The 24278-nt window shown below is 40.0% G+C and overlaps 2 protein-coding genes and 1 pseudogene across 3 annotated transcripts in view; 1 reads left to right on the forward strand and 2 right to left on the reverse strand.

Moving 5' to 3' along the window:
• The window catches only part of LOC308259065 (olfactory receptor 52H1-like), a gene marked incomplete at both ends in the record, with an annotated part of 349856 nt that overhangs the window by 108637 nt on the left and 216941 nt on the right, over positions 1-24278 (reverse strand). The gene's annotated exons all lie outside the window — the stretch shown is intronic.
• LOC308267828 (olfactory receptor 52H1-like) lies at positions 8114-9043 on the forward strand (annotated as a pseudogene). The gene has a single exon. The product of its transcript is annotated as an olfactory receptor 52H1-like (transcript).
• Positions 9915-22543, reverse strand: LOC308272301 (tripartite motif-containing protein 5-like; the record flags this gene model as incomplete). The annotated part of the gene is made up of 8 exons (XM_080709043.1): positions 9915-10038; positions 15715-15907; positions 16377-16403; positions 16674-16774; positions 17583-17608; positions 20410-20640; positions 21243-21338; positions 22124-22543. 8 exons carry the CDS (start codon positions 22541-22543, stop codon positions 9915-9917), a joined length of 1218 nt encoding a protein of 405 aa, XP_080565169.1.

The raw sequence follows: 24278 nt of genomic DNA on the forward strand, positions 1-24278 counted from the left end.
TGCGCAAGTTCAAAGCCAGCCGCACTGGTTTAAGAGACCCTGTTTCCAAATAAAAATATAAAAATCGGTCTGGGAGTGTAGCCCAGAGATAGAAGGGCTTCCAGGAACCCCAGTACCACCAAAACAAACAAAAAACCAGCCAACCAACCAAACAAACAAAAAAACAAAAGGAAGATCACATCTGCCAGTGGACCTAACAATGATTTCATTTGTTGTTTGTATTTGGGTTTCTCCTACCTCTGAATCAACAGGTAAAATATCACTGTGTTATCTGAGATTATCAATCCTGGATATCAAGGAGAAATTGAGCTGTGATGTCACAATAGGGATAGAGAAGGGTTTGTCTAAAAGACAGGGATTTCCTTGGAATGTCTCTTAATGTTATTGTGTCCTGTGATAAAAGTCAGTGGAAAACTTCAACAACTCTGTTGTGGACTAAATGTGTGTGTCTGTCCTCCTCCACCAAAATTCATATGCTGAAACCCAACTTGTATTTGGAGACAGAGCATCTTTGGAAGTAATTATCTACATGTTGTCATGAAGGTAAGGTCCTGATCCAAGAGTTACTGATCTTATACAAGACACCAGAAGGTTCTTCCCTCTCTCCTTGCATGTTCGTGAAGAGTGTGTGCACGTGATGAGAAGGCTGCCATCTGCAGCCCAAAGGGAGCGCCCTCATCACCCCTAGAACTGGTACACAGACAGACAGCGATGCACAGTTGTCTTCACTGGACTTTTGGAGCCCAGGATGCCTCTTCGGCCTTTTCCTAGGAAGCGCAGTGAGGAGCATCTCCAGGCTTCACGTTCTTCTCTGCAGAGGTCTTCATTTCTAGGGCCAGGAGCTTCTGTTAGGAAGTGGAGAGACGCCTGTAACTCTCCTGTTTCTGCAATGTCAGTCCTCATTTCCTTCTAACTAGGTGTATACTTCATGCTGAAGCCAACTCCTAAAGTTATGGTTTGGATCAAAAATAATAAAAAATAAAAAGGGAAGGAAAGGCAAATCAAACTTATTAAATGGAAAATTTGATGATGTTCTAATTTACAGATGTTAAAGCACAGTGAAGTTTTTTTTTTTTTTTTTTTTTTTTTTAACTTGGTATAGAACCCAGGGACATCCTACCTCTGAGCAGAAAAGAAATGAATCAGTTCTAAGATGCCACGATGTATGCCATGACAGAGGTGTAACATACAGGTTCAGAAGACAGGCCCTTGGCCATGACTTCTCACTGAGGTAACTGGAGGTTCCTTCGGCACAAAAGTCTACCATCACAGCTTTATTACATTGTTGGGATCAGTAGTTAGTTCCATCAATAAAACTTCGTTGTGCCAGGCATGGTAATAGTGCCTATAATCCCAGTATTTGGGAAGCTGAGACAGGAGAATTGCAGGTTCAATATTAACCTTAGCAACTTAGTGAGCCCATTTCAAAATAAGAAATAAAAAGGGCTGGGGGGTGTAGCTCAGAGGTGTCCCTCCTACCCAGTTTTCAACATCCATTGCAAGTTTCAGAACTAGGTGGGGGGGAACATTCAATGCTATTATTATGTGGTAATAAAGATCATAAAAAGAAAACGTCAGCTGTGCATAGTGGAGCACACCCGTAAGCCCTGTACTTGAGACTTTGAGATAGAGGGATCAAAGGTTTGAGGACAGTCTCACAATGTAGTAAGACTCTCAGCAACCCAGGGAGACACTATTTCAAAATAAAAATTAAAATAGGGCTTGGGGTATAGCTCATAAGTAGAATTCTTTTGGGTTCAATCTCCAGTATCAGAAAAAACAAACAAGCAAACAGCTAAATAAAAGACAGAGTAGGAGAGTCACAAGAAAATGGGACTATGCTAGAAAGGTGAAAATAATCCTGCTGGCTTTGAAGACAAGGAGGCTTCTACAACTGGAGAAAAACAAGAAAACAGATTTTCTTTTAGAGTTGCCCCCCAAAAATGCAGTCTTCCTAACACTGTTTTTATCCCTGTGACACTCATGGCTCAGAAATACAGAGCTGTAAGATGGTATATTTCTCTTGTTTTAAGGAATGAAGCTACAGTAATTTTGTATAGTGGCTACAGCATACTAATATATTTAGCATCCAAAAAGAGTATATTTGTATTTTTAAGTATATATGAAATTATAATCTAATATTGGGAAATATTTTAAAAAGCTACATTAATGAGTGATGGGGTGTGTCTATACAGCGCCTAAGAAGATTCGGCCTGAGCGGCCTACGGCCTAAGGCAAAACTTTAAGTAAAGTGATTCAGTAAAAAAGGTCAAGATGGCGCCTGGAGGAAGCTAGGAAGGCGTGGTTTCCCCATTCACTATGGGTGGGGAAACTGAGCGGTTTTTCCCTTTCTACCTTAAAAGGAGCTTCCCGCACACATGAATGGCTCATGTACTGGCCTGGGATTGGCTGTAAACTATGTGCTAGTGATCTTTATCCCGGATAGGCTAGGCTAAATTCCCCTCATGGCTTGGTGCTATATAAAGAACTGCTTGGAGAGAAATAAATGAGATCTCACTTCACTTGACTCCCGGCTCGTGGGTTTGTGTTCGAGTCGTCCGGTACTCATCATCTCGCCAAGCCCCGCCAGCTGTCGGGCTGGATTCCTGACAAATGAGGAAATACATTTATAATATATTTATATTATTTATAGTAGAAATACTCAGTATGATAATCAAATCAAGCATTTCCATATTAATATGTAGATCCAATGCCATCAAATAATACAATTATGTGTATATTTATAAACTAAAGAATTTTTTATGTCAATGGAAAGTGCTGAGAACTAAGAAAATTAATAATATAGAAAATTGTAGTGGCATTTGTGTAGTATTGGGGAGCATTTATACAAAAATCTAATTAAGAACAGTGAGAGTACAGTATTCTTGGGCTTCAACAAATTCTGCCTCAACTGGCTGTGTTTGATTTGTCTAGGGCTGAATCTCTTTGGGATCCAATACCCACATGTAATTAAATTCCCCATGCTACATTCCGACTCAAAAGGGATGACTTCATAGGACTGGTTCCATCCCTTTGAGGGTATGGGAAGGGAAGGGTCCATCTAACCCGAATGACATCAGGGGAACATAGAGAAATACATGCTTGTTTTCTTTCACCTCTTATATGAATCTTTCTCGGCCCAAGATTATATTCACTTCCTGCTAGATTCTTCTGCTCCATTCTACTAATTCCATTCACCTAGAGACAGAAAACAGTCTGGTGAGTTTAAACTACAGTCATGCAAGGAGGGAAAGACCTTCTAGCTCTGTCATTTTCTCCAATTCTACCTCTAGTTTATTCAGTGCTCTAGTAGGGACTATCCCTGAAGGACCTGGAGTGGGAGAAAGGGGTCCTTCTGACACCAGTGATTTGATGCTAAGGAGATAGATCCAGGCTGGAGACTATTGATTTTAAGTGCAAACGAGATCCTATAACCAGAGATACAGCTGGAGGGCCAGAAGGAAAGAGCTCTTTGGGCAAAAGAGATGAGATCAGGATAAGTTTTTGTTGTTATCTTTTTGTGATACTGGTGATTAAACCCAGGGGATTATACCCAAGTCCTATTTTATCTTTTATTTTGAAATAGGGTCTTGCTCATTTGTGACACACTGGGCTGAAATTTCTGATTCTTCTGTCTCCCCAGTACTGATATAACAGGCATGTGCCACTATACCCAGCTCAGAGGGATTTTGACTTGAAGCGACAGACCTTGTGTTTGGTGTCTTCTTTTGAATGTTTTTTGTTGCAATGATTAGTTATTTTTCTCACCCTTAAATAAGCATTCCTTGTGACTCTGAGAAAATGTGTCTCCCGATGGAGAGCAGTGATTCTGTGCTCCATGAGGCTGAACTGCAGTGTAGATGAAATTATAGAGGTATCTGGGGGCTTCCTCAGTCTACCAGCTTTTTAGGCTGCAGGAGATCAAAGAACCATTATTTAAGGTAGGACTTCATGGAGACTGTTCCTATACATTCTCCATATGAGCTCAGTGCCTGTAGCCAGTTCAATCTGCATCAGACCTAATGAAGTATCTACAGGAATCCTTCTTACCAGGGGCTACCTTTCGCAATGTGATTTAGTTACATTTCTCCTAGGTAGATGTAACGTGTTCACCTGAGCTAGTTAAGGACTCTGTTGGTTAAAAAAAAAAAAACAAAAAAAAAACACTCCTCTTTTACAGCAAACTACAGATGTTAGCCCCACACACTGAAGAAGAGCTGTTGTGAATTGTTAAAAAAAAATCCACTTTTTTTTACTTTAAAGCTTTTTGAATAACTCTCTAAACTTGTTGGAGTTGATAAGAGAATATCTCCAAAATGAATCTAAGAATGGCTGGTATTCCGTGGGGACTCTTCAGTGCTGTGCTTCCTGGCATCAGTGTACCTGATTTTCCTTCTATCCCTTGTCAAAAATAACCATAAAATAGATCACAGAAATGGAGTTTAAATTCAAAGGGCATTTTCTATGCCACGTCCGAAAGCCAGCTGTAGCTAGTACAAAGTTGGAGATTTCCCAGGATGGGGTCCAACCATTGGCAGACTAGAAAGAAAAATTGGGGGACAAAATTTCTTTGTTATACTTTATTTTATCAGTAGGGGGTGACAGTCAGCTCTGCTTGACTCTCCTTGTGAAAAATCACTCTAGCTGTTTTCTGTTTTGGAGGTATTTCAGACCCATGAAAGGTAAAGCTGTTGCCCCTACTTATTTTTTTAAATTTTTTTTATTGTTGCTTTGTAGTCATATATCTTAATGGGGTACAAGATGGTAGAGGCATACATGCACACATTACTCATTTAGCCCTTCCTTACTCCTCACCCAATTTCCTCCCCTTCCTCTTTCTCATGTTTGGCTTAGTGACTGACTTTGATATTATTTGCTTATCTATAGTTTCTCCTTTTTCATCTAGGGTTCCTCCTATGATGCATTTTTCTCTCTAGCTTCCACATATTAGGGAAAGCATCCAATTATTTACTTTCTAATTAATTTACTTTGACCAATTTCACTTAGCATAATGTCCCCTACTTAGAATAGGGACCCTCTAAGGCTTGGGTCATTGCCTCTGAAGTCCTAAATCACATTCTGAGCTCACCGCTTTTTGGTTGAGAGATTTCTTTACCTATCCTTGTGTGTTTTCTGGTAAATGCATGCTTCCCTATTCACATCTCAAGTAACATACAACCTAAATCTAAGCCATATTTTTAAAGTTCACTCCCAGCACTATAATCTTCCTTTTTTGGCTTCTTCCATTATTATTCTACTGCTTTATCCAAACACTTCAGTCTATTTTTGCCAAATTCATTGTCTGAAACATAATATTTAATCTATAAAATTTAAAACATAACTTAGCTGGGCCTGGTGGCACATGCTCGTAATCCCAGTACTTGGGAGGCTGGGACAGGAGGATCGATTGTACAGTTTCAAAGCCAGCCTCAGCTACTTAATGAGGCTCTCAGCAAATTAGTGAGACCCTATTTCCAAGTAAAATATAAAATACATCTGGGAATATAGCCCGGAGGTAGAGGGCCCATGGGTTTCATCCCCAGTACCACACACACATACACACAAGATAACTTAAAAACACAATGTTTAATCTATAAAAGTCACTTGTTCCCCTTTCCTCACAGTTCATCTTCATGTGGCATAATAGTTTTAATACTTTTATTATTTTCTCTGCTTCTCCTGCCCTTTTTCACTTACTTTTTTTTATCATACCTAAACTTTTTTCCTTATACATCATGGCATATTCTAAATAATCCTCATTAAGAAACATAGACAGTTATTGATTTTTTAAAGAATTTTATTAATGCAAGATGAGTATGCATCATAGTAAGATTTAAAGTGATACCTTAATATATCTGCACACAATATTTCTTGGTGTGATTCCCCACTAAGGATACTTACATTTAATCATATGAAATGTGTGACCTACAAAACTATAATGATTTTATAGTGTTATTCTCAGTAAATATATCAGGCAATGCAGTGGGACCAAAAATAAAAGAAAGGGGCATTAAAAGGTTAATTCTGCAGGTACTAGATCCTTCAGGGAACCAGAGGTGCTTTGTTTTCTTTATTTTTCATTTTTGAAGTTCTGGAGATTGAACCCAGGGGCCCTCTACCACTGAGGTGTATTTCCAGACACGTGTGTGTGTGTGTGTGTGTGTGTGTGTGTGTGTGTGTGTGTTGTGCTGGTAATTGAACCTAGAAGCATTCTACCTCTGAGCTACACCTCAGCTTCTGTAAATTGCTAAGACCGACCTCAAGCCTGTGATCCTCCAGGCTAGTGTTCCAAGTACTCCAATTATAGGCATATACAACCATCCGTGGCTATTTTTTTTTTTTTTTTTTGAGACAGGGTTTTACTAAATTGTCTGTTGCAAACCGGCTCAGTCCTGTGGGGGGCGAGTCCACTCGCGGTCGGGAGCCTCAGAAAGATGAGGAAGGATTAGAGTGAAGTTCTGCAGCCTCTTGTCTGCAGCGATTCTTTCCCTTTAGGGACTAAATTTCTTTAGGTCCCTAAATGACGGCGCTTTTGGAAGAATCTGACATGGACAAAGGCTTCTTGAGCCAATGACAATTTATTACAGGAACCCAGAGAAATTTATACCCTTCACCAGTGAGATTAATAATAGGAGAAAAAAAAAAGAAAGGGGGGCAATCACAGCAAAACAATAGTGAATTACATATAAACAAAGTAAATGACTAGTCCAGCATTTAGGAGATTAACTCCGGATCTTTCTTCTGATATTTCAGCAGGGCAGGTCCAAGGGTAAATTCCAAAGGCAATACAGGCACGCCCAAGGCCCAGGGCTTGGAGAATACGCCTTCTCATGGAGTCTTCTTTTGCTGTCCTTTTTGAAGTTTCCATCTATATCCATATGACAAGCATGGGGAGATATGGCGGTCCAGGGAGATGCGATGGGAGTCTCTCAGATCTCATCCGCCTTGCCTTTTGAAGTCTGAAAGCTTACAGAAACTCACAACACAGCTTGGCAAATAAGACACCACAAACAACACCATGAAGTTCTTGGATTTAGTTGTCAGATGTATTTCCTTAACTGCTGAACACTCTTTTTTAGACAACAAGCCTATTAAAAGCCTATTCGTCTCTAATAATCCATTTCCCTATCACAAACCCTCTGCAACCTGCTTCTAACTTTCTAATTCCTTTCTTTCCCAGTTGGGACATTCTTATGATAAGCTCTTCTTCATGCAAAAGTGCTTTCTTACTCTTACGGTATTTCCTTTCCTTCATACATATATATTTAGAATATCTGTCCTTTATTTTGTCATTTTCATTTCTAGCCATGTGGCATTCTCCCTGTCTCAGGAACGGCATTCTCCCTGTCTCAGGAACCTCATACTGGGCGTAAAGGTCAACAATCTTTCTCCTTGGCTCTATTGTATTTTGGCAACTAAGCTGTTTATCAGTCAAATTGCTTTGAAGTCACACCCAAAGTTTCTAGGCAGGGTCTCAAGGGTAAACAGGGTTACCTTGAACTGAGCTAGTTAATGGCTTAACCTGAGTTAGTGATAAGAGTGAGGGTCTGAGCTGGAATGCTTATCACAGCATCTGAATTCTGGCCAGTTTTTTCATTACTATTGAGCAAATCCAAGGGCGTTTAGACAAATTATTAGAAAATTTATATCCACGGACTCAATTTCTTTTTATAGTCCTGATCTCGCATCACCAGAGCAATTCATATAGAGTGTTAAGAGGAATCATTACCAAGAAAATAATAGTCATGAAGGGTATCTAAAAGTGGGGGGTACTTTGGCCAGAGATGACACCTCCTTCTCGGGGCTCGTTTCCGATTAGCTATGTAGAGTGGGGTCTCAACACATAGGTGCCGAGGCAGCAGGCGATCTTGGCAATTGTCCAAGATGGTCTAAGATTTATGAACTTCCTGGCTCAGCTTCCAGAGGTGCTGGATACAGGTGCCTATGATTGTGCCCAGCCAGAAGGTACTTCTAATATAGGAACCCTGAATGTTCCAGTTGCAGCACCAACAATTTTCAGCACCACTGTGGAATTGTTCCCTTCCATAGCTCATTCTGACAGCTTGTTTGTCCTCAGGGCTCTGGAACCAGTGGATCCCAGGCTCGAGAGACCATGTATAACTTGAGCTGTTACAACCCAAGTTCCTTCATCCTGGCTGGAATCCCTGGGCTGGAAAAGTTTCACATCTGGATTGGGATTCCCTTCTGTATGGCTATCGTGGGAAACTGCATCCTCCTCTATCTGATTGCTGTTGAGCACAGCCTCCATGAGCCCATGTTTTTCTTCCTCTCAATGCTGGCCACTACCGATCTCATCTTGTCCACGACAACCATGCCCAAACTGCTCGGTAACCTCTGGCTTGGCTCCCAAGAAATTTCCTTCTCTGGTTGTCTCACTCAGATGTTTTTCCTTCACTTCAGCTTTGCAGTAGACTCAGCTATCCTGTTGGCCATGGCATTTGATCGCTATGTGGCCATCTGCTTCCCCTTGAGATACAACACCATCCTGACTCCAAGGCTCATCGTCAAGCTCATGGTGGGCATCGTTGTGAGAAGCTTCTCCATTGTTTTGCCTGATGTTTTTCTGCTCAAACGCTTACCGTTCTGCAAGACACGTATCATCCCACACACGTACTGTGAGCATATAGGTGTAGCCCGTCTTTCCTCTGCTGACATCTCCATCAACATTTGGTATGGGTTTTCTGTGCCTCTCATGACTGTTATCTCAGATGTTGTCCTTATTGCTGTTTCTTACATCTTCATCCTCCGTGCTGTCTTTTAACTCTCATCCCAGGGTGCCCGCCAGAAGGCCCTGAGCACCTGCGGCTCCCACGTCTGTGTCATCCTCATGTTTTACACACCTGCCTTCTTCTCCATCCTTGCTCATCGCTTTGGGCATGGCGTCCCTCGGAATGTTCTCATCCTATTTGCCAACTTCTATGTGGCCATCCCACCAGCTCTAAATCCTGTTGTTTATGGAGTGAAGACCAAGCAGATCCAGGAAAAATTTATGCTTCTGTTATCTTGGAAGAAGTCACAATGAGTGAACACTGAAGGGGAAATTTAGATAAAGTTGATTTGGTGAAAATTTTTATAACATGGGAAGATATAAAAATAAAGAGGTAATTTATATTATCTTGAAATAGAAACATTGTACTTATATGTAAAGTATAGTTTAAAGGGAAAGGAGAGCTAGAAAAACAATTTCCTAAACTTTTGGGAAATCATGTTTTTTTCAATTTAGTTGTTTTGGCATTTGTATGAAAAAATATGTTGTACTTAGTAGCATACTAAAGCTAAGGTTTACATTGTACCGGTTGCTAATCTTGAAGATGTCGGAAGGACAGATATTTCCTTGCCGGGGTCCAGCCCTAGCAGGAGTTGGGGGTCGTGTGTTGGTGAGAGAAGAGTCGAGGTCGGGAAGAGAAGACTCTGACACACGGACCAGATGCAAGCTTCTCCCACTTTATTCAGGATTTGTTACAATCTTTATACTTTCTTTCTTGGCAGGGTAGACAAACCATAGTCAGGCAAGCAGAGAACTTCAAGGACAGAAAAAGTCTTTAACAGACTTCAGGACAGGGTGCCAGACATTTAATGAATCATAGAAAGTATGCTTTGCCTCATATCACAAGGCCAGCTTGAACTTAATCTTACATGTTGGCCCAAACTAAGGTCAGCTTGAACTTAATCTTTGGCACAAACTTTATCCTTGGGAAAAAAAAAAAAAGATCTTTGCTGATTGAGTCTCTCACATGTTGCTGCCCATCTATTTTAGTTATAATGCTTATACATAAAATTCCAATTATACATATTAATTCAAATAATTTTAAAATAATTCTTTTGAAGGGGGAAGGGCTAGTTTTACTCGCGGGGGCCTCCAGCCTTTGCAGGTGCCCTGGTGAAACTTTTGCTCAAGGCCTGCACCAGATGCTGTAGCATTTCCTAACTTTCAACTCACCCTTGTTTTTCTCAGTTTCTGAATTAAAGGCAAAATTCCCTGCCTTTCTTGTGAAGTGGTTATCAATTCTTTGTACTCTATTTATCAAAGTTAACACTTTGAATATCTTCGTTACAGATTCTATATATTATCATTGCCTTCTCCTATGTCCTTTACTTGTTTTACTTTTATCTCTGCCCAATTTTCATTGCCTAAAGTTGCTTATCTTTTGTAAATATGTTCCCATATTTTGTGTTTTTGAAAAAAAAACTTGCTTTTTTATGCCCTCTGAACTGTATTTCATGAGTTTTATTTAGTTAACAAATAATTTGGGAGAGTAATATTTGTTGATTTGGCTTTCAGATACTAAACCTAAGACTAACAAAGAGTAAGTAAATATAATTAACACATGTGGTATCTAAATCCAGGTCTGTATGATTCAGAGCCCTGAGCTCAATTTCTTCCTGGAATTCTACTCACACAAATGGCTTATAAAAACTTCAAAATTAATTTTCCCAAACTGACCTAAGAACTAATTACCTTCTCTGTATAAAGTATTCTTTCTCATCTTTCTTTATAACAAATGGCACCCCAGAAAATATCAATGGTAAATTTAGAAATCTATGGCTTGTTTTTGTTTTTCCTGAAATACTTTCTATCAAATTAGCTTAATATTAGCTGGGTGTGGTGGCCATTGCCTGTAATCCCAGTATTTGACAAGTTGAGACAGGTCAGCATAGGATAACTTAGTGAGACTCTGTTTCAAAATATAAATGAGTAAACCAACCAATCAATCAGCAATCAATGATATGGGGACTAATATCCACGGCATTTTACATCATATCCATATCATTGATAACCAATCCAGTGATACGGATATGATGTAGAATGCCCCTGGGTATTGACTTCACACACACACACACACTCTACATTTAAATTGATTGAGCTTGAGTTATTCCCAGGTTATTCTAGTGCATATACACAACCACATTTTCACCTTTATGATGATATGAAGCTTGACTGAGTTCTTATCTATTCTCTTTCTCTAAGAGTATTTCAGTCTTTTTTAAGGAGTTCCATCATGGCCCTTTACAAATCACTCTTAAAATAAAAGTGCATATTTTATTGTTCATATGTTATTGTGTAATTTTCACCTTGAAAATTTTCGTGATTCTATTTTCCTCAGCATTCTATATAAATATCACGGTTCCTCAGGAACATTGCAGGAAATGAAGACAAAAGAGCAGCCTCTCATGAAACTGCAAGTCTTGTGTTTTATTTATTTATGTACATTTACATTTATTTATAATTCATCTGTACTTCTCTGACTAAATCGATGTTTTTCTTTTATGTTGCTTAATGTCCAGTGATTTAACATAAAATAGAACTTGGTGTGCTTGTAGTGTGTATTGGATTAGATGGGTGGGAGTCATCCATATTCTTCTTAGGAAACTGTCCCAAGTTAATATTACGTATTTTCTAAAATTACCACTGGTTAGCCGGGCGTGGTGGTGCACACTTGTAATCCCAGCGCTTGGAAGGCTGAGACAGGAGGATCACACAGGTTCGAAGCCAGCCTCAGGTACATAGTGAGGCTCTCAGCAACTTAGTGAGACCCTGTTTCCAAATAAAATATACAAAAATAGGTCTGGGAATATGGCTCAGAGGTAGAAAGCCTCTGGGTTCCACCCCCAGTACCACACACACACACAAAAATCACCACTGGTAATGAATCCATACATTTGATCATGAGACACATAGTAAATTTACTTGGAAGTAAGAAGAGGAATGCAGTAAAATAGTCATTCTGACATACAATCCTGTGTGTGTGTTTCATTGTTGATTTTTTTTCTGCTACCTGAAATGTCCACTAAGGTATCCAGAAGAAATTTATGCAAGGGATCCTTTATTTATGCCATTATAAATAAAAAAAGACCACATTTAATTGCTCATGTATTTATCTAGCCAACACATATTTTGTATGCTCCTCAAAGGCTGAATCTCACTCCTGGGCATCATCTTACATTCTGTCTAATAAAAATACTGGACACTATGAGACAGGTTTGGTGGCGCATGCTTGTAATCCTAGCATTTGGGATGCTGAGACTGGAGGATTGCAGTTAGCGGACAACCTCATCTACTTAGCGAGACCCTTCACAACTCACTGAGACCCTGCTTTAAAAATAAAAAGATAAAAAGAAATAGGCCTGGGAGTGCAGCTCGGAGGTACAATTCCCCTCCTGGGTTCCATCCCCAGTGCTGAAAAAAAAAATACTAGACATGCACATGTTCTCAGTAAGTGTTTCATAAACATTCAAGCATCCTCAAAAATCTATTTCTCTAAGACCTGACTTTTCTTGTATTTCTTCAGTAATCATCCTAGATTTCATAATGTCTTATTTTGTACTAAACTCACTTGTCCTTTTTACACATCTAGTTAAAAATATATTCTAGGGATCTTGATGATGTTAGCTCTATAATTTGGGAAAGCTGGTGAAAATGACTTTACAGGCTACAATAGTAGTACTCTATTTTTTTTATTCTCAATCAATTAGGACAGGACAAGCACCACACTTGCCTAGGTTTAGCTTCTCAAATACATGGAATTTCTCCTTGCCCCCTGTCTTCACTCTTCTTTGCTTGACAACTCTTGTGTAGATTTCAATTAAAATTCCTTCCTCAGCTCTTCCTTCCTTAATCCTGTACACTAGATTAGTGTCAATTGGATACATTCTCATGGTACATGTACTTTCACTGTTAGTAGTTATCACAACTTACATAAAATGGCTACTTGTATATTTAGTTGTTAAATGTCTGTGCTCTCCATCGGTCACTGAGGATCAGGGAAGCCTCTGTAAGCTTCCACTGCAGTCTCATTGCCAACAAAGTTCTGCACATTAAAGACACTCAGTAAATATTTGCTGAATAAATGGATTCAAAAAAATGAGTTATATAACCATAAAGAGAAGCAAAAGTATGTTATTTGCAGGAAAATATATGGAACTATGGAATGTTATACTGAGATCGGCCAGTCTCAGAAAGTTAAAGGTGGTATGTTGTCTCTCATATTAGAAAGTTAGAAAATAGGAAACAAAAGGAACTTTAGGTAAATGAGGAGAGATAGTGGAAGGAGATTGGGAGAGGGAAATGGGAAGAGAATCATGAGACTTGGGGGTGGCAACAGTTAAAATATGTCCTATCCAGCTGGGCGTGGTGGCGCACGCTTGTAATCCCCGCGCTTGGGAGGCGGAGACAGGAGCATCACGCAGGTTCGAAGCCAGCTGTGCTGGCTTAGGAGACCCTGTTTCTAAATAAAAATATAAAAAATAGGTCTGGGAGTGTATCCCGGCAGTAGAAGGGTTTCCAGGAACCCCAGTACCACACACACAAAAATATGTTCTGTCCATATTTGAAGGTATCACTACCAATCTTACTAATATGTATGGTGTATAATATGGGGGTGATAGGAAGAGAAAAATACATTAAGAGATGTGGGAATGGATGAATTATCTCTTTGAATCTCACTATAATGTACAGTTGCATTGTACCAAGGAAACTGTATTAAAAAAGAGTTTTAAAGCCAGGCATGGTGGTGCACGCTTTTAATCCCAGTATTCGGGAGGCTGAGACTGGAGGATCGCAGTTCGAGAACAGCCTCTGCTACTTAGTGAGGTCCTCTGCAACTCAGTGAGACCCGGTTTCAAAATAAAGTATAAAAAATAGGGCAGGGGGTGTAGCTCAGATGTCGAATGCCCCTGTGTTCCATCCTAGATCCGCAAAAAATAAAAAATGAGTTTTACGCCGGGCGTGGTGGCGCATGTTTGTAATCCCCGTGCTTGGGAGGCAGAGACAGGAAGATTGCGCAGGTTCAAAGCCAGCCTCAGCTACTTAGTGAGGCTCTCAGCAATTTACTGAGATTCTGTTTCCAAATAAAAAAAATAAATAGGTCTGGGAGTATAGCCCGGGGGTAGAAAGCCCCTGGGTTCCATCCCCAGTACCACACACACACACAAAAAAAAAAAAGATTAAGACCCAAACAGGTTTTGTTTGTTTGTTTTTCGGAGGCCCCTCTCCTTTAGTTTACATGAAACCATCTTTTTTCTGTGACCTCATATGCTCTTTCCTTTGTGTACACACACACACACATCCTGGATATTGTGTTTCTTCATCTTATAAGGTCACTCACCATATTGGATTATAGTCCTATTCTTGCAACTGCATTTGAACAATATTGCCTCTTTAAAGATTCTATATCCTAATAAAATAATATTTGGAATTAGGATATTGAAATGAGAAACACATGTGAAAAAGTGTGTGTGTGTGTGTGTGTGTGTGTGTGTGTGTGTGTGTGTGTGTGAAAACTGACATGGTCTTGGTTTGGTGGTGATATTTGGATCCAAAGCTAAGGCGTGGATGATATCAGTCCTCACTTCCCTTTGCACAGACCATCTCATGGGACACCGATGTGGCTCGTGTTTCTCAGTAATCAAGTGCACAAATATGCACTGAGACATTTCAATAGATATTTTACATCATGAATTTATTTTCTTGCACCGATGGCAAATATTAGGTACAGTGTTCATCACAAAATTATTACAAGAAAATAAGCACATCTATTCAAGTACATTATTCCACGTTATACTCCTAATATGTAAGGAGACTCAACTTGATCTTAGATACTCTGAGCACAAAACTTTTATTCTTATCATGTACCATTTACAATAATTTCTTCTTAAATTCCTTAATGAATAGGAAGCATCACAGCTAAACTGTCAAACTGGTAAGGCTCATTCTTTATCGAAACTCTTATGCATAGTCCTCAATAATACAGAAAGTTAGAAGAAAACTACTTTGTCTTCTCTCAATGGGAAAAACAATGGGATTGACTTTTGTGGCAGAGATGTTAACTCAATATTGATCATTTTTTTGTGTATGCAATACTGAGGGCTGAACCAAGATATTTTCTACCGCTGAGCTACACTCTGATCTTATTGTATTATTTTTGAAACAAGGTCTCCCTATGTTGCCAAGGACCTTGCCAAGTTGCTGACATTGGCCTCAAAACTTCAATCTTCCTGTAGTACTCAGCCTTCCAACTACTCTGATTAGAGGAATGGGGCATCGTGCCTGGCTTTCAACATTTGTCTTTTGTAATGAGAGTTTGTTCACATTTCCTTGGAAATATGAAACATGACTTAAAATTGTCTTTGAAGCAAACAAGGTATTGGGAGGAATAGTACACAGGGGAATATATACACACTACTCATGGGGGAAATACACCCAAATGGAATGGTGAGAGACAGGAGGAAAGGTGCTTCAACGGTGCAGATGTGCTCAGGTGCATGAGGGACGCACCAGGGCCAGAGGCGCTGCACAGGATGGGGTGAGGGGATGAGAAGGCTCAAGCTCTTAGAAATGGATTCTGCACATCACACAATGTCATGGGTTCTGGACATTGCACAGGATTAAAATAGGGATAAACTGCAAGAGGAAAAGAAGTTGTATAGAATTTATAGATTAAAAATGTGGGATTTGTAACGCTGTAAAATGAGAGAGTGCCAGCATCAAAGTCCACAAACACTCCAATACGTTGGGGAGCAAGAGGGAGGGAGAGAGTCAATCTCAAGGGATATGGGCCAGCAGAATCCTCAAAAGCATTATATGTAAATTGATTTTGCATTCCTATAACCCAGTAGCCATGTTTAGGTTGATATCTTATATATTTTTTAAGAACAAAGACATATGGTTGCTGGTAGAAATGTTTACTACTTAACCCCAGTATCCAGGCACTTTTCTTAGACACATCTACCTCCCAGTAATGTTTCCCTGAAGTGATGACTCTGGAGCCCAGAACCCCTTCAATATAATTCTTATTCCTGAGTAGATGGGAGGACACAGTTCTTATTTGCCTCTGATCTGGAGAAATGACAAATTCTGGATTGTTGCTTGGAACCAGTGTCATGTGAACTGCAGAAAAAATTACAGGGTTGGGTGAGACAGATGCTATAGCTTTATTTGTGACATACTGAGAAAAATTCTGAGAAGAACTTGAGAAATAACTAAAACAAACTATTTTTTTTGTTGTGCTAGGGATCGAACCCGAGGGTATTCTACCTCCAAACTACATTCCCACCTCTATTTTATGTTTTCTTTGGAAATAGGGTCTTGCTAGGTTGCAGAGAGTCTTGCTACATTGCTGAGGCTGTCTTCAAACTTGAAACCCTCTGTCTTAGCCTCCCATGTATTGGGATTGGAAAAATGCCAGTCACCATGCCTAGCTTTTGTTCAAAAATCTTAAAGAGAGGTAGAACATTGCAAAACAGAATATATATATGTGTGTGTTAGAAGGAGAAACATAGGTCTTAAAACATGAGATCTATCAGACAAATTCTGAACGATGTTGAGGACAGCTTATCTTTCTGTGATTTGTTCTTACCCCAGTAGCGTTTGACATCTGTCAGCTCTGAAATGATAAAAATTCATCATATTATATGTAAGCAAAGGTGTAAGCATTGAAATGCACTTCCTCTGCAGATTAGGGAAGAGGAGGGCACTATGATGGGCCACTGAACTGGTCAATGAGGATTAATGCCATCTCCATAAAACATGGCCTCATCTTGAGCACACAACATCCACCCTCCCCATTGCCTCTACTCACACTACACCCTCTACCCCATTTAGCTTCTGCCATGGTAAAATCCCACAGCCATACCCTAAGCCCCGCTCTCCTCACCTTCAGATGCCTTCAGCATCCGATTCAGATCAGAAGTTCTGATCACTGTCTTTTGTTTCTTGGGGAAAGTTTTTGGCTTCTTCAGCTTCAAGTTCTTATACCTAAAGATAAAAAATCTTGACCTTCCCACTTCAGACCTGTTTTCTTCCAATAGCACAATTTACCTGTCATTTCACCCAATGGATGCACTTGAGCCCAGCTCTCTGGGAATCCTCAAAGGGAAAGTATAGGTTTCTAACTTTGAAACTGGAAGATAAACACTCATGTCCACCTTTTCACCTACTGCCTGGCCTTGGGAAGGTCTTAATCTCTCAGAAGCTCAGTTTCTCCATTCTAAAATGAAACAATCAGCCAGGCATGGTGCCACATGCTTGTAATCCCAACATTTGGGAGGCTGAGACAGGAGGATCTGGGTTCGCATCCAGCCTCAGCTACTTATTGAGGCCCTTTGCAACTCAGTGAGACCCTGTTTCAAAATAAAGCATAAAAAATAGGGCTAAGGGTATCACTCGGAGGTAGAATGCTTCTGGGATCCACCCCCTGTACCGGAAAGAAAAAAAGAAAAGAAAAGAAAAGAAACAATTAGCATCTCCTTCTCTACCTCCTAGAACTCATAGGGAATGACTAAATAATGGAATTTGGATTTTGGGGGGATACTGAGGACTGAACTCAGAGCATTCCACCTCCAAGACACACACCCAGCCCTTTATTTACTTATTTGAAACATAGTCTCACTAAGTTACTGATGTTCTCACTAAATTTCTAAGGCTGTCCTCCAACCTGTGATCCTCCTATCTCAGTGTCCCAAGTATTGGGATTGCAGGCAAGGACCACCACACCCAGCTAGATGACACTTTTAACTACAAATCTTACCACACTGTAGAACCATCCCTGATATTTCACACATACCTTTTCATGATGTCATCATTCACATCCTAAGGAGAAGGGAAAAATATGAGTTAAGGAAAATAGGCTGTCCTCACTCACAAAGCCTCATAATATTCTCAGAAGCTGCTGTTGTATTTGAAATAGAAATGCTCCAAGTGTGAAAAACAAAAACGGAAAGATTAAGGCTCAAGTGAATTACCCCATGGCTCCCTATGAGATGACTTAAAGGATAGCTGATTCTTCACTAATTTAACAGATATATAAACAAATAAACTATGATTTGCCAGATATTTGAAAGCTTTAGAGAATCAAAGATGCACAAATAATAATTCCCCCAAAATTTATTTTTTTTTTGCAGAAGGAAAGAAATTGGATATTGTAGAAAAGTTGGATATATTTCTAGACACATACAAGGTACTGACCCTGAAACATGAAGAGAAAGAAAGAGCCAGGTGTGGTGGCACACACCTATGATCCTAGGACTAGGGAGGCTGAGACAGGAGGACTTGGGAGGCTGAGACAGGTTTGAGGACAGTCTTAGCAAGCAATGAGACTCTCATCGACTTAGCAAGATTCTGTATCGAAATAAAAGCAATATAGGGCCTGGGGTATAGCTTGAAGGTATAATGCTGTTGAGTTTAATCCGTGTACCATGAGAAAGAAAGGAATAAAAGAGAAAGAAAGAAAGAAAGAAAGAAAGAAAGAAAGAAAGAAAGAGAGAAAACAGATGTGTACAAATAAGGAATTAGAAAAATCAATCAATTAAAAGTCCCATTAGTGAAAAGCCCAGGACTTGGTGACTTCATTACTGAGTTCTACTGAACATAAAGAATATCTGAATGAATGTATCACTTTGAATAACTCTAAATGCCAGCACCATATATAATTATATCAAACCAGTGAAAATTTTTTGTTTGATTGTTTTTTTGGATACTGAGCTTGAACCCAGGGCATTCTACATCCAAGCTACATTCCCAAACATTTTATATATATTTTTTCCTTTTGAAGCAAAGTCTCACTAAGTTCCTAAGTGCTTCTCTAAGTTGCTGAGGCTGGCCTAAACCTGTGATTCTCCTGTTCCAGCTTTCCAATTGGGATTAGGGTGTGGAGTTCAATGCCTGGCTATATTTCACCAATAGAATTCTAAAAAAAATTATGAACTGATTCTTTAAAGTGTTTCCAAAAATACTAAAGAGGAAATATTTGTGAATTCATTTTATAAGGACAGCATTACCCTGAGATAAAACCAGTCAAGAACATGAAGGAATAAAAACTGTAGGCCAATAAAAATAGATACAAAAATCCTCCACAAAACATTAGAAAACCATATTGAACAGTACTTCAAAAGGATAATTCATCTTCCTAAAGCTGGTTTTAATCCAGGAACGTAGGAATGGTCTGACATACAAATGTATAAATGTGATGTATGCCATTAACAGAATGAAGTACAAAAATCATGTGAGTAATTCATTAGGTGCAGAAAAGACATCTGATAAAATTCCACATCCTTTTGTGATAAAATCTCTCTACAAATAAATTATAGAATTAATATTTGTCAGTATAATAAGGGTCTTATACGACAAACTCAGAGCTAATTATCACATTCAAAAGTGAAAAGTTACAAGTCTTCTAAGATCAGGAAAAAGACAATAGTGCCCATTCCCACCACTTTTATTCAACATAGTGCCAGAAGTTCTGGCAATTAGACAAAGTGAAAGAAATAAAAGGAACACAACACAGAAGGGAAGAATTTCCACATGAACTTATACAAAAGACGAAATCCTAAGAATTACCCCCCCAAATTTTAGAACTAATAAACAGCTTAAAGTTCCTGCTGCATGTAATAAGTATACGCTTAAGCATACCTAAAACCTATAATTTAGTGGAATAGAAACATGCAAATTAAAAGAATTACAAAGAATTCCTATAACTAATTAGGTCTACAGGTTTGACAACATAGATGAAAAGAGCAATTTCCTACAAGACATATATTACCAAAAGCTGATTTAAGCAGTATAAAGTATCTAAACAAATCTGATAAGAATTAAAAAATTTACACTTCTCCAAAAATGAAAAAGAAAGGATTAAAAAAAAAAAAAACCGGACTGAGGTGGCTTCACTGGTGAACTTTACTATACATTTAAAGAAGAAATATTACCAGTTCTTCACATTTTCTTTTTCAGGAAATAAAAGGAAGGGGAAAAAAGTGTCAACATATTCTCTTTTTTGTTGTTGTTTGTGTGGTACTGGGGGTGGAACCCAGGGGCTTTTCTATCTCTGGGCTATACTCCCAGACCTATTTTATATTTTATTTGGAAAGAGGGTCTCACTGAGTTGCCAAGAGCCTCACGCAGTAGCTGAGGCTGGCTTCGAACCTATGCGATCCTCCTGTCTCCCAAGCACGGGGATTACAGGCGTGCGCCACCACGCCCGGCATGTCAGCACATTCTACAAAAGAAAAATATAAAATCATCTCTTGTCACCTAAAACCATTGGTTTGCCAATGACTAACCTGAGTGAGAAAAAGTTCCTTGCTGCCTGTTTAACACTAGATCACAGAAAACAGGGGCCTATAAAAAAATACACCGAGTGCATCTTCTCTCCAAGGTTCAATTTTTTCACTGCACACGACAAATCAATAAAAAATGTTACTTTTCCTTGCTATTAATACATTTAATTGTTCCCATAATCTCTGAAGTTGACTCATAATAAAAATTTATAGAGCCCAAAGAACTTTACTGTGAACACTAGAAAGAGCAGAACAAGAACAAAGAGAAGGGAATCGTTCCTATTTTTCCGAATCTCTGAATAGAAATGGTTTCTATTTTCTTGAATTTCAAATGCTCACCAGTAGCATCTCTACTTTTGACCCCTTCAACCGTTGTTGCAGATCTGAGAGGAGATCTTTCACCAGCTGGCTCTGCTGGACCAACTCTTTCTCAGACTCTGCCATGCTATTCAGAATACATTCTTCCTCTTTCTCGAGCTTTTGCAGTTCATTCTTTTCTGCCAAGTCCAGGATGCCTCTTAGTTTTTTGAACTGTTCCTGGACATTTTGAACATCATCCTGTATTTGTTTCTTCAGGGATGAGAAAGAAAGAGAGAGAGAGGCAGTCAGTCTATCAGAAGGGGCTTGGAGCCAGAAAAGGATTTTCCTTGGAGTGTTTTTCCAGGGAAAGGAGATAGTAGAAAGGGGGAAATTCTTAGATAGATAGCTTTTGCCCTTTTTTTTTCCTTCATGCATATTCTAAAACAATATTGCATCATTGAGACTACCCTTGAGTCCTAGGGGAATAGCTGAGTGTGGCTTAGTCCAGCACTACCTGCCTGCATTACTCCTCATTATGCTCCTGAGCCCTATACTAACAGTTGAACCCTGAGAACAGCACATGACTCACTGATAAATGCCTTCTCCCAAGAAATCTCAGAAAGCACCCCGGCGATGGAAAACCTGATCCACTAGCCACCAGAGCCCTCCGTGTGGGTGTCTCTCTCCAAATAGGTGTGATCATTGTGACACATTCATGATCCATCCCTAACCCTGCTAAAGAAAGACCAAGGAAAGGGAGTCCAGTGACTTCTAGACTTAACAACTGCCAGAGAAAAAAGTGCAAGGGAACTCCTGCCCAAGGTCCTGCCCAGGTTTCTGGATAACTCCCTCAAAGAAGTATGTCCTCCTGCCTTCAAGAAAATTCCCTCCTTTTGAATGTCAGCTTTCCACTCCTCAGATATTTTCCTCTTCTTCCTTAGCTCTTCCACAGCTTCCAGGAGCTTTGCCTGTGAGAAAGGAATCAGACCAGAGTCAGGCTATGAGTTTTCTCAGCACCTGGATAGAGGATAATCCTGGAAGAAATCAGGTTGATCTCAGCTGAGAACAACAGAGTTTACAGATACTCTGAGAATGGTAATGAGAATCTATAAGTTTGGAGAAAAGCAGATATGGAGCCGGGTGTGGTGGCACACGGTTGTAATCCCCGCACTTGGGAGGCTGAGACAGGAGGATCGCACGGTTTCGAAGCCAGCCTCAGCTACTTAGTGAGGACTTCAGCAACTTAGTGAGACCCTGTTTCCAAATAAAATATAAAAAAGGTCTGGGGGTATAGCCCGGAGGTAGAAAGCCTCTGGGTTCCACCCCCAGTACCACCAAAAAAAAAAAAAAAAAAAAAAAAGCGGATATGGAGAATGTCCATATAAGTCTCAGATAATAAGACCGCATCTTCTCACCAAAAGTAGACCGATTGTTTTCATGCTAGGAGAGAAATCTGATCCTGCACTGAAGAAAATAATATTGATATTAACCTTCCTCATTGAACTTTTTAACTGAAAGGGCCAATCAGATCTTTTGTGGGCACCAAATTTCCACCCATCTAGCACACTGCACAAAAATTTTTCCTCCTGTTTAAATGGAATGCACAAATACTTTAGAATTCAAAAGGTAAGCATAGTGTATTAACAACAAGGCTCAGTTCTATGTCTCAATGTAATCAAACTAGTAGGCAAAGTGGACATTTCCCATGAGGTACTATTTTCTACTCTGTCCTCCCTCCACCATGAGCTCTTACCTTGTACTCATCTGCAACCTCCTCCATGACAACTATGTGGTGACCACGGTGCTCCTGAGAATGCTCACAAAGCCAGCAGATGACCTTGCTGTCCTCCTTACAGAAGAGGAGGAGTTTCTCTCCATGGCGAGCACACCGATTCACCTTCTGCCCCTCCTGTGGGCTCAACTTGACCTCCTTGAGCCTCTCCACTATGTTGGCCACATTCCGATTAGGCCGCAGGTTCTCAAACTGGTAAGTGGCTCGGCACACAGGGCAGCTGCTCTCTTTGTTTTGGCCTTTTGTGGACTCATAGTTTGATGTGATGCACGTTTGGCAGAAGGTGTGGCCACAGTCCAAGCTCAGAGGTTCTGCCAGGAGCTTCAGGCAGATGGGGCAGGTCACCTCCTCCTCTACTTTCACCAGAATTCCTGAAGCCATAGAACCTTCTTCCCTGTTCCCACCTGTCCTGACTTCTGAGGCTCCTGCTGCTCAGATTCCTGTGTGATTGGAAGATTCAAAGGGGGCAGAGTAAGAAAAGCAGGAAAAGAATGCGTACTGTCTATGGAGAAACCAAGGATAAGTCAAAATAACAATACTACAAGTCAACAAATAAAAGGAAGAGAAACATGGAAAATTGTTCATGGAAATGGTGAAAATGGGCTTTTCAGAGTAATTTCTAGCACTTACTCCTTAGTTCTTGTCATATGACAACATCTTATTTATGTAATAATTGCTATTTTCATTTATTTACACTGAACAGGAGAAATATAGGCCTTTTCTACCAATATTCTTGTGTAGTCCACATTTATCTTTGCCTTATCTTCCCCAGGCCAAAAATACATTCTCAGTGTTAAAAGCATCAAAGTACTTATACCTCAGGGTTTTTACCCTAGCTTTTCTCTTGGCGTGAAAGGATATCTTTACATATCCTTATAACTCATTCTTGTACTTTCCTTACATGTTATTTTGTAAGAAAATAACTGCGTTGACTACATTTTTTAGAATGTAAACAACAGTACCATCTCTTGTATACTTGCAATGAATTATTTCATATTTACCATGTAATACATGAAAACGTGTTTGTGTATGCACATTATAAATTAGTCATTTCATTAGATGTATAAATATAAATAGCCAATGATTTACAAAGATAATTTATGTTCAGTATATTGAGCTGAGATGAACTTTGCCCATTTGAAATCCTCTGAAAGAGGACTGTACTCCACAAAGTTAATCCAAGATAAATAGAATCAAATGCATAGACCCACTTGATAGCCAGAAGACAGGAATGTGAAAGTATGTTTCTGATAACTAGAAGGCTCTGAGTAATCTTTTTTGTGTGTGTGGTACTGGGGATGGAACCCAGGGGCATTATCCAACCTATACCCCCAGCCCAAATTTTTATTCTTTATTTTGAAACAAGGTCTCCCTAAGTTGCAAAGGGTCTTACTAATCATGATCTTCCTATCTCAGCCTCCTGAATGCTGGAATTACAAGCGTGCACCACCCTGCCTGGCCTCTGAGTAATCTTGTTTCTAAATGTTGTTGGGATTGTTCCCTGACCTGGAAATTTTCCAGTGATATAGATAGGAGCCTAGTGGTTATGTGTGCTGGGGGTGATGACACAGATATAAGATCACCTACATCAGAACCTGAGAAATAAAGAAATATGATCTTAGAAGAAATGGACATTAGTTCTAGGAGTCTTGAAACATTAGGTGTGATCATTCTCAAATAATCATTAATAATGGATTATGTTTTAGCAAGTAGACTAAAAACCCAAACCAGAAAGGTGAGTCTGAACACAGGGTGTAAATCACTATGGTCTTGACATTTAACTGGACAGTCATAGCAAATGAAATAATCAGCAAGAGCAGACATGGAAAACTCTATTAGAGGTCCGGGCCACCTGGCCCCGACCCTGGGCGGGTGGGCAGGCACTGGCGGGGCGCCCCTAGGTGACCCCGCTCTTCACCCGGAAGAACCCTGTGGTCCGGGCCCCCTGGCCTCGACCCTGGGCAGGTGGGCAGGCGCTGGAGGGGCACCCCTATGCGACCCCCCTCTCCACCCGGAAGGACCCCGTGGTCCGGGCCCCCTGGCCCCAACCCTGGGCGGGTGGGCAGGTGCTGGCGGGGTGCCCCTAGGCGAACCCCCCTCTACCCGGAAGGACCCT

Source organism: Muscardinus avellanarius, assembly GCF_963383645.1.
Source record: "Muscardinus avellanarius genome assembly, chromosome: 1".
Lineage (NCBI taxonomy): Eukaryota > Metazoa > Chordata > Mammalia > Rodentia > Gliridae > Muscardinus > Muscardinus avellanarius.